The 11531-nt window shown below is 35.1% G+C and overlaps 1 protein-coding gene across 1 annotated transcript in view; it reads left to right on the forward strand.

Moving 5' to 3' along the window:
* The window catches only part of LOC142344128 (mitochondrial ubiquitin ligase activator of nfkb 1-A-like), a 145648-nt gene extending 137524 nt beyond the window's left edge, over positions 1-8124 (forward strand). Inside the window, exon 6 of the mRNA XM_075395646.1 lies at positions 7867-8124. Coding sequence (XP_075251761.1) covers positions 7867-8088 — 222 coding nt within the window. The 3' untranslated portion in view covers positions 8089-8124. The remainder of the gene's footprint in view (positions 1-7866) is intronic.
* The last annotated feature ends 3407 nt before the right edge of the window (positions 8125-11531 follow it).

Here is an 11531-nt window from a genome sequence, read left to right on the forward strand (position 1 = left end):
TTGCATCGGCTGCTCTTTTATCCAAGTTAAGGGAAGCTTTACACCGCCCAGTTCGTTCCAGTGGTTTCAATGGATATTACGGATATTACGTTTTTGCAGTTAACTTTTCTGAACAGTAATATCTGCTATACGCTAGATTACTGCTGCATGACTTGACACTCAATGAGCCCAATAACTAATTGTTCAGCTAAGTTGAAACAATCAAATTTTTCAAAAGTTTTTGTTAACTCAAGTTATAATTCGAAATTGAAAATCCCCGAAAGAGTTCAAGACAACTATCATAGAAAAAGTTTGGGGCAAGCATATTCTATCCCCTATGTGTTAATATTTTTTAATAATCTTTTGATGTCAAACAAAATTAACTAGTATAACAAGAATCGTATTGTGTGCGTTTTTTTTTATTTGCTCAACAACACAATTAGTGAAGCAATGCTAGGCTTCGTTAAAGCCAGTGAAAAAGTTGGTTCCTCAGCAGGACATATTGAGGATATCAAAGTTTATTCTTTTTTCAAATAAGTCAAAGTTAGATAGGCTGTACAATCAATACGATGACTTATAGAAACAGGACCCGGTACCAAGTAGTTTACCGCTGAAGGATTGTGCTTGAATACGCACGGTATCTCAGTTTAACTGAATTAACAAAATTAACGGGTTTCAACCGATTTTTGTTAGTTTCTGAAGCTCTATTTATTTTGCTTTACATGTCAATTCTGGACCATTGATTGGATAGAGCTTGCTAGTTCGGGGTTCGGGATACCTATGGTTATCGCAAAATTCAATGAATATAGCTTAAACATTTCCGTACCGTATGGCCTATTTCAGCTTGACTCGTCGAACTGCTAATGAAGTTTGTAATATGTGCATACGTATAACAATAAGGATTTGGTGCTAATGAGGTAGTTAAGGTTTGAGTTTGAGTTTGACATTACGTATGATATTGACGTAATGATAGTTGTTGCTAAATAATTTAATAGGTGTGGACAAATCGATATGGTTTTGGTTGAATGCTGCATGGAATTTTGCTTGTCTTGCTATTCTAAATCTAATTAATTTGGCCCTGAGTTCGTTTGTTTATTCATTTAAGATACTCGGTTTTAACTCTTGTTTTCTCAATATTTTTAACGAAAGTTCACGATCAATATTTTTAATTGTTTTGGTTAAAATTTCATTAAAATTTGGAGCATTTAGGAGTGATTTTAGATAAGGAAAATAATATAAATTGAGGGATAGATTTCTAAAAGTTTTCTATTTTTTGCTCATGTTTTATGTACCAATACGGGGTGGCCACATAAGAGCGTATTTTTGCACTATGTTCAAATTACGAAAAATTCTGGTTCCCTAGTTTCGGATATTGAGATGTTTATAGTAGGTTTACTTGTCCGCATTTGGGCTACAAATTGCATTATATGTCCTGAAAGTTGGGGTAATTTTCCTGCCTCAAGTTTTTTTTTAGTATCCTATTTTTGCAAGTTTCTGATATTCTTATTCTTTCTAGATTAAAAAAAAAATTAGGATTCTGCTTTCCTCGGCGCTGTTTGATTATGATTCCTTGCTACTGGAGATATGTGGCCCCTCTTTCTCAAAAAACTGAGCTCAACTGTTCATGTTGGGTCTAGTTCTTCAAATGTCACTCTTTTGGTTTTTCTCTTGTACAAGCACGCTGACCAATTTGGATTGCTCCAAAAATTTTTGGATTGCTCCAAAGATAAGCGGAGAGGGGTATTTTGTTCGCGGGTAAAATTTTGTGAAAATTTTTATTGGAAAACCTTCCAGAACCTATTTTCTAGAGAAATTTTTGAGCCGTTTTTCTTGAAAAGAGAGACAAATTAAGTTATCGATCTTTGCTTTTTAGTCATTGATAAATTTTCATATTTACATTATAAATGATTTAAAGTGATCTTAATTTGATCTCCCAGTTAGAAACGAAACGTTTTGCGGTCTTCGTACTCCTCCAATGCAATTTTGATGAGACGTTTATAGATGAATATTTGTTATGCTGTCTCTCCGGGTGAGCCAACCAAATACTGTTGTCACCTCTCGGTGGGGTACAACCCTAACAATACCAACCTTTCCAATGTGTCTGTGGAATGAAATCATCACAAAGTAGCCCTCTCTTGGAATTAGAGCTTGGAATCTTGCATCTTTTAAAACCAGCTTTATTAAGAAAGTCCTGAGGTTTGAAAACTTCAAAATTTGAAGACATTTTTTGAAGACCAAATATTTCCTACTGCGGAGTGATGGCAAAGATGTTCAGATTATTGCAAAGTCATCATCAGAAGAAATCAAATGAGAAGTTACTGCATGCAACATTTTACTTTTTGTCCCGACCCCTCTTGTGGGGGAGGAACTATATACTCAACTGTAATTTTTATTCAGACAATTTTAGCCTGAAAGAGTAGATATCGGGGTTAATAATTTTTGTGAACATTTCATTTTTAACACTGATTTTGTTAACAATTTCAAACTTTTTATAATACTTTTGTTGATTCTCATTGCCATTGATTGATGTCTCATTGCGAATGTTTAAAATGAACCGATTGGTATTTGTATCTTCTGTTTTTATTTTTTGCAGCCATTTGACTTTTGGGATGTTTTCCGTTTGTGCCCCCCAGCTTAGTGGGTGCATATTATTTGCAACCCCCAGACGCACGTGCAATATTTTTACATAATAATTTACTATGTAATGACACGTGCTCTGTCACTGGGGGGGGGGGGGGGGCACAAACGGAAGAGATCCGACTTTTGTTTTAGTTTTCCCTCGTGATATTCTAACGAAGTGGTGCATTTGTTCTAATGATGATTATCTGCCGTTGTTTGAATTGGTGTGGGCAACTAAAGTTTTTGTTGCCCACAGACATGTCACTTTGAAGCTGTAACAAGTTCTCAGGGAAACTAAATAATGTGCTCAGTTTCATAGTTTATGGCATTGATTACTTTGAAACCATTTATTTTATTAATAGCCGCGAAGCGATAGCAGCTATTATTGGGGACATCGTGGTTTTTTTTACAATTCAAAGAATTTGAATTGTATTCGGGCGCTGTGTTTTATTTAAGATGTTCACACATTTTTCATTGACTTTTTGTAAATTTTTTTGGTTTTTTGTTCGATTAGTCTTCGATTAAGGTTTTTAAGATTGAATCAAGGTCTTTTTCGAGACAAAATTACTTGTTATGACCATTTTATGAGCTCTATGTTTTGATACTACAAACATAAACACGCAAAATGATAGTATTTTTGCAATTTTTTTCAAGTTTTTTTTATAATTTGATCATTTTTTGAGTTTTTCCAGCCTCAGGGGTCAGAGAATCTCTTTGAAAGTTTAATAATAGGGCATTGCATAGTTTCTAGTATTTAATGCAATGGTTTTCAACTTTCTAATGTCTCGAATGTTAGCAGTTTTTTGATAAAAATTTGCTATTTTTTTAAGTTTATCTAAAATTTTGTCAATTTTTGATATTTTTTCTTTCTCAAGTTCCAGAAAACATATTACACGGACTGGTAAAATTTTACTGCTTGATTTTTAGTGTCAATGGAATTGTTTTCAATAATTAGACAATTCAAATGTTAGACATTTTGGATAAAATTTTCAATTTTTTTCTTTTTTCTTTTAAACATTTCTCTTTTATTCAGTTTTTCTGGCCTCATTCGCCAGTTAAACTCCTCCAATGTTTGGTAGTATCTTAATACATAGTTGCTAGGGGGCAATGACATGGTTTTCAGAATTTTGATAGAACGAATTTCATTTTTTCTAAAAAATTATTGCCTGTCGATCTTTGAGCCAATGAATTTTTTATGGCTTGGAATTGGGTTACTGGATAGCCTCTAGAGACTTAGAAATGATTCTGAAGATGTTAATATCACGATTTTCAGCAACATTAAATTAATATTTTTAATTGATTTCATTTTAAAAAGTTTTTCTGTTATCTGAGCTAATTCAAGGGCCAATGTTTTTTTTTCAGGTCTTGCTGATAGAATCCTGGACCGATTTCAGAAACAAAATTTGTTTTTGAACATGTTTCGGAAATAGGTATATTCAAAAGGATCAAATTTTGCTTTCGGGGTAAAAGCTTCTGGAGTTTTAGCAATGAGTATTTTTTTGTTTAGTTTGTTTGATCGTTTTCTCAATTTTTTAGATGATTTTGTTTGTGTTTTGAGTGGCATTGTTCAATTGATCTGCCGGTCAGGTAGATTACTTCTAAGTTTTTCATTCAATTCTTTGAATTGTATTTCAGGACTTGTCCTGTTATGTTTTTTAATTCGTCGTCTCCATCGATGATTCTTACGACCTGACTTCTTTGAATTGACTTTTTCAATGACTTCATTGACTTCTAGTGCTTTGCAGTTAAAATTTGTGTGCGTGGTGTCATTTCTGCTTTTAGATCAATTGGGTGTCTTACCTCACTCAAAAAGAATGGCTTCTGAACTCACTTATGGAACGTTAATTTTTATGAACTTTTACTAATTAAAGATCGATAGTGTTCAGTTAAGTAGTGCCAAACTTATATGCCCTAATTTCGGATATCAATTCTGAAAAAACTCTTTTAGGGATTTTTCCTTATAGACCGTATGTGTCATAAAATTGACTGTCCGAATCTAACCCAGAATGTCTAGTGGTCTATTAAAGACTGGTGGTCTATCTTATTTTAGTAGTTGTTTCAATTCATGGAAGGCCACAAGCGTCTATCGCGGCTATTTTGTGCCAATCTGCCGGCTATGTTTAAGATCTTATAAGTATTCTTTTCATAGATTATTTTTTTGTAGTTTTTCCACTGTCCGAGTAATGAAAGGTCTTGTTGATTTAAGTAGCGGAATACACGAAGCGTATCAATAGCTTCAGTTTTTTTACTTAGTTTTTTTTACGGGACACTGAATGTTTTCAAAAATTATTTTTAAGTTCTGACTTTATTTGTTGTAATTTGTTGTCTTGTTCTTCAATCGAAATTATTAAATCTTTTTGAGTCAATAGTGAGGCATATATGAATCTGTTTTGTTTTAAACTGATATCTGACCTTAGATTTTTAAATTGCTGACTTTTAGTTTCTTGAAAAATTGGAGATTGTTTGGGTTTTGTCTATTTTTGGTTTTTCACCCATGTCTTTCTTAACTGCTCTCAAACGAAGTTTGTAGCAATTATATTAGTCCTGTTGGTCTTCTTTTTTGCGAGTTTTCACCTGACCAATTTTTTGTCTGATCCATTTGACTTTTTCCCCGAAAAAAGGGATGAACAGGTAGAGCCCAGTGGGCATTAGGTTCTCCGCGAGCCTTTCTGCTCACTAGTCTCCAAGTATGCGATTCACAAAAACAGTTTTGTAGACTTTACTTATTGTGTGAAGGGCGGTTCTTAGAGGTTGACCCCATCCACTCCCACAACCACCCCCCACATCAGCGCACTCACTTCTCAACCCTCCCCCCAATCCGCCACACTGCACATCGTTCAGGCCGTAAGGGCCCCTTGCAGCCGAAGACCTCTCCCATCGTTGACCACCCCCACCCACTGTTGCTAGGTCTGGTTTTTTGAGGTTGCCTTTGGGATGCAAAGTTTTTTTTGTAACCTGTATTTGAAACTGCGTTTTCAATTTAGATTCATGATTGAGTAAAGCGATCATTTTCGATGTCTTCTTTTTACTTAAAATTCTATTAAATTCGGTTTTCTGTTCATTTAGAAGCTAATCAAATTCATTTTGAGTTGATTCAAGCTGATTAAAAGTGAGGTTGTATTATTTTTTTCATAGATAATTTTTTTTCATAGTATTATTTTTTTCATAGATTATTTTTCTTTAGTTTTCCCGCTGTCCGAGTAATGAAAGGTCTCGTTGATTTAAGTAGCGGAATGTACGAAGCGTATCAATGGCTTCAGTTTTTTTACTTAGTTTTTTTACTGGATACTGAATGTTTTCAAAAATTATTTTTTAGTTCTGACTTTATTTGTTCTCAGTTTAGATTTATGATTGAGGAAAGAGATCATTTTTTGATGTCTTCTTTCTGCTTAAAATTCTATTAAATTCGGTTTTCTGTTCATTCAGAAGCTAATCGAATTCATTTTGAGTTGATGCAAGCTGATTAAAAGTGAGGTTGTTTCATGAAGGGCTTTACAGTTTAAATTTTGGTTTAAATACGGGACAGAGGTTTGATTTTGGATCCCAATTTTTGTTTTTTAGCGTAATTAGTTGTTTATTTGATAAAGTTGTCTCTTTGCAAATTTTTTTCTTTTTGCATTCTTTTTGATTTAAGATCTGTCGTCCCATTTATTCGTTGTGATTTGAAGTAAATTGATCTTTGTTAATAACCACCTATTGCATGCATTTCTATCATGTTTAAGAGTCTATCAATGTTTAAAATACAAAACGAGATTTATTGAGTCTAGCAAATGCGATTTATTTGTCTTAATGTAGAATAGATTTTATTGTCCGAAGTAGTCTGTACTCAACTAATGCTTTTATTTACACTACTTGTTTCCATTGAACTTTTTTAAATTTTTGCTCATTTTTCATATTGTATTGTTGCTAAATCCCTTTAAATAACATTGAAGTTGTAACAAGGATTTATAAATCTGCCTAATGTGTCTTCTTTAATTATTAATGGTAATGATTACTTCGAAACAATTTAATCGATACTTATAAAATTCGTAAGGTTGTGAGTTTCGAGTTCCGTTTTTTGTAGGTTGTCACTGTCACAATAATGAACAATCTTAATGGTTGCAGTGGCGCTCGAAAGAAAGTTGTGAATGAATTTAGTCCATAGCTTTTGGTTTCAATAATTGTGCTTTTTTGATTTTGACCATTTTTGTTGTTTTTTGTTGTCCTTCCGTTCAGTCTCATTCGATGAAATCTTCAAGGATCTGTAATTAGTCATATTTGAATCTATGTTTCTTTCTTTTCATTAGATAGTTTATCAAAGATAAAAAATTGACACAATTTAGTTTTGTGAAAGTTTAGAGTTTTATCTTTATTTTTTTCACTCATTTAGTATTTTTGGTTTAATTTGGTTGTTTACAATTGGACTTAATAATTAATTTGACTGATGAAAAATCAATGGTTTTTTATTGAACAGGCGTAATTATTGAAACATCTTTATTTGGCTCCTTGACAACAAATGGTTTGTAAATTTTGCTTCCAAAATAATATGATTTTTGAAAAAATTTTGTCCTTCAATATTTTGTCGACTTTTTAAATAATCTCACTACTAAGATGACCTAGCTGCTTCCTACTCAAACTTGGTCCTTATTTTTAGTTGTTTTTTTGTGTGAGGTTGTGTATCTCTTCGTTTGATAAGTTTCAATGCAGTTAAGATTTTTCTCAATAGTAAGTCACCTCATGATTATATAGGTTGAGTAGCCTTTATCCGAGTTCTGCATTCTCATTTTAGATTTGAAAATGCAGAGGTCATTTGTTATACTTCTGCACACACTTAGTCCAAATCTAAATTAGACAGGCCAGTTATTTGAGACTTGTTTTGAAAACGGCATAGATGTTGATTTTTGGATCTTATTGTTTTGTGTTAATATTAGTTTTTCACGTGATTATATTTGTTTGTTTTTAGTTGATATCGTGTCTGTCAATTAGCTTCTTCAAGTGTTCATTCTAGTGAAATAAAGATTTTGATCTCACTGTTGTAAACCCTTTTTTATATGGACGTCTGGCCTTTTTTATGAATCTATCGGGCCTCCTTGTCTGTATTTATCTACGAAAAGGTACCACGCGTGGTAAAATTAACTACGGTGTATTTATAGTAAGCAAAACAAGACAATAACTATAACTGTAGCGAATAAATAGCTGAATTATTAAATAATTACGGTGTTAACACAGAATGGTTTGTTCCATCAGTCAAGCCTTGATAACTATATAGAATTATAGCTTTGTATTTAGAATGGGAATGCAGCTGGTGTCAATAATGATGAAGCAAGAGGGGATGAGAATACATGTGTGATATGTCTCGCGAATGAGAGACGGACATTCTTCGTGCCTTGTGGGCATGTATGTGCATGCAACACCTGTGCAGAGATGTTGATGGGCGGACCTCATCAGAACAGACGCTGTCCCATTTGCAGACAAATTTTCACAGCTGTCAATATACTCAGATACCCTTGATTACTCGTGTTCTTGATTTATTATTGTTGGGATCTGTTCTGTTTATATCCAAGCGCGTGAGGGGCCCCGCGCAAATCTTGTCTCATAAAAATAAAGGTGGAGTTTGTATATAATATGCATGCACGTATATAATATGCCTAACGTTGTGACTAAATACTTAGGTTGCTACATATCAACTCCTTCTGATCGTCGGAGACCCAAAATTTCGCCAAATTAGAATAACCACCAGAAAAAATTTGAAAATAATAAAAAAATAATAGTAGAAGTGTCAATGCAACCTAACCGATGGATGTTTTATACACCAAATAATCGAACATGTACAGTGGGTTATTCACGTCGCGCAATGGCTCTTCCAAATTGCCCAATAGAAAAATAAAAACAAAACCCATCGAATCAAACAACGAAACACGGCAAATAATCAAAGTCAATGCAAAATTAGCAGAAGACAGAATAGCTAACTATCGTGAATGAGTGCCTGAAATAATGAAATAATTTCTGTGTTAGTGCAGAATAGTGTTGAGTGCATGAGTTAAGTTTTGATCAGTTGATTGGACAAAATAAATGCCAGGCAAAATGACCACAAGTAAAGAAAATTTTGGTACCTTTGAGCGTTTTGACACAAACGTTGTCTTAAAGCGTGCGTCTGGTCTTCATAAGGGCTGTTGGCCTGCCAAAAAAGTAAGGAGCTAATAAAAGAATGTAGAGAGATAAAGCGGCACAGTTTTAACCTCTTTGGCCTTGAAGCTGCTAATAGAATCCACAGGATAATGATGGGATCCACTAAAGTGTTCTCCGTGCTGGGTGCTCAATTTGCATCCATAATAGCCATTGAACTGTTTTATTTGCATTACTTCTGACATTACGCAAATAATTCAGCGACAAAAAAATTGGTTGCAAAGTCACTGCAATGCTGGTATCCTTAAACACGCTATTACCTTTTTTTAGCCGTGGCAGGTAATCCACGCACTGAATGTCGCATTAATTTTGTTAGCTTCAGTACGTAAAGCTCCCGCTGAAACGCTCTAAAACCAGTGTTTGAGTGGCAACAATTGAAGCACCCGCTGAAACGCCTCATCACGTTTTTGAGTCTTTTAGTACGAGTTTTTCTGTTAGTTTTGCAATAGGGGAGAGGAGTGCAATTAGTCTGAAGCTTTTAGATTCGTCTAAATTTTTGCCGGCTTGTGTAGGGGTATAACCCGGCCAACTTTCCAGATTTTCGGGATTTTTGCACTGTTTGCAGAAATGTTTATGGTGTCAGTGAGTTATCTCAGTGCTATGGGGACTAGTTGGTGTACTTGGTGCTATTCTATCTGGGCCCAGAGCCTTACTTTTCTTTGTGTCTCTTATAGCTTCTTTCACTGTCTTGCACTTGAACATTTGGCCCTCTATTTCCGGTTTTCTTGTTGTTCTTAGTGTGTTTCTTTACTGTTTTTCATTTTTCTTGTGGTGTATTGTTGATTAAAGTTGTTGGCGCAGTTACTTGGATCATGGCGAGGAGTAGTTTTCTTAGCGTCAAAGTATATGGCTCTGTTTGCTGGTGATTTAGCGTTATTTGTCGAAAGTTCTTTTACTGGGCTCCGGAATTTAGGGCAGTTACCTGTGTGAGTAAGTGTTTGTACAAACTGGATCCATTTTTTGCGCTTTTGACTTTTAGTAAGTTTGTTTTTTTTCATGGTTAAGTTGCGTTATTTTGGGGACCCCTGGATTTTTTTTTTAATTTAATCTCTTTTCAGAAAGCTTTAATGCTTTGCTGGGAAAATTAGCAACCACCTTTTTAATTTTTCCTTGTGGGGTCTGCCTGCCAGCCGCTGCATTGATGGCTTACCTTAAGGTGTTTTCCGCGTGAAAGACATTTGTTGGCCTTTGTTGGTTGTTCAGTTTTAGCTCAATGTCGTCTTAGAAACTTGTGCAATCAGCTTTGCGGAAGTAAATGGTCCCAGCCTAATACGTACTCCGTGCGCCAGTCGAGGTTCATTGCTATGCTTGAGCTGGCGATAATGATGTCTGGTGAACTTGACAAAAATCAATTTTTTGGTCTGGCCTTTTCGTTGAGTACATGATTAGAGAGCTCTATTTCACTTGCAGTTTTGTTTCATTTTGTGTCTATCGGTCGTTTTTAGTGCCATAGAGGGCTATGAGCTTTGAATTCCCCGACAATATTGCAGCCATCTAACCTGCGGTGAGTTCTATGGCTTGAACTTCTAGATGTTTGTCAGAAGACTTAAGTTTAATTTCTTGAAACAGAATTATCGTCACTTGTTTCCTCGTCACTTACTCCATTGTGTTATTGGTCGACTTCAATTCACTGAAACCGTCATCTCTCTCAACGCTAGCAGGTCCCTCAACTATTTTATTTGCTTTTGATTTTCCTTTGGGCTAATTTTGAATTTTTGAATTGTGTCTTTCGTAATGCACTTTTTGCTGTTTTTGAGTTTTCAAGTCTATGATAAACATTAAGTCTTTTACTATTTCTTGTATAACAGGAGGACCACTATAGAACGATTTGAATTTTTTTGTTTGCCCTATTTTTACTGTTGGATTAAACAGCAAGACCAGGTCCCCAGTTTGGTTATTCCGTCGTAGTAGGCTTTTTGTCTCTTGCTCTGCCTCAATGTTTGATCGTACTTGTTCGTGGCTAAGCTGCAGCTTTTTCTCAAACTAATCACTTGGGGTTGGGAAGACCTAGTTTTGGATTGTTTCGTACTTGCAATCAATAGGTAGCGCTCAAGGAGCACCAAACAGATGGTAATAGGGAGTTTATTTTGTTACTGTGTGGACAGAACTACGATATGCCATCACTATCAATTGAAGATGTTTACTTCAGGTGTCCTGTTCTCCTACATACTTTGCTGAATTCTCAGTCGTTCGATTTGTTTGTCCAGTCATTGCTTTTGCTTGAGGGTGATGTGCTGTTTTAGAGCTGCGATCGATTCACAATTCCCTGCACATATTTTTTTCCTAAGATTCAATTAAAATTTGCAAGTATGAAAGTTTGCGGAAAAACAAAATCGTGAAACCCAACACTCCATAAAATATTTTGCTACTGTTTTTACTTCCTGAGTTTGCATAGGAACTGCTTCAATCCATTTGGAGAATTGATCTCCTATGAGTAAAATGTATTTGAAACCATCGCTTTCGGGTAAGAGTCCCATGAAATCTAACGTCGCCTGCCAAAAGGGATGGCTCGTTTTCCACCCTGTTAGTGGGTGAGGGTGCCTGTGAGTTTGTTCAGGTTTTTTTCCAGTGAGCACGTAACGAAGCTTGTTGTCCAATCGTATATATCACGTTTTATTCCAACTCATTAAAAGCGTTTTTGAACTCTTTCAAGAGTCTTTTGCACTCCTTGGTGCCGCATCGATTCATGTAAGAGAGGTAGAATGACATCCATGTATGATCAGTGTACAGCTCTTTGGCTGGACTCGGTAATTGACTTGGAGCAGTTT

Source organism: Convolutriloba macropyga, chromosome 8 (genome assembly GCF_964194025.1).
Source record: "Convolutriloba macropyga chromosome 8, txConMacr16.3, whole genome shotgun sequence".
NCBI lineage: Eukaryota > Metazoa > Xenacoelomorpha > Acoela > Convolutidae > Convolutriloba > Convolutriloba macropyga.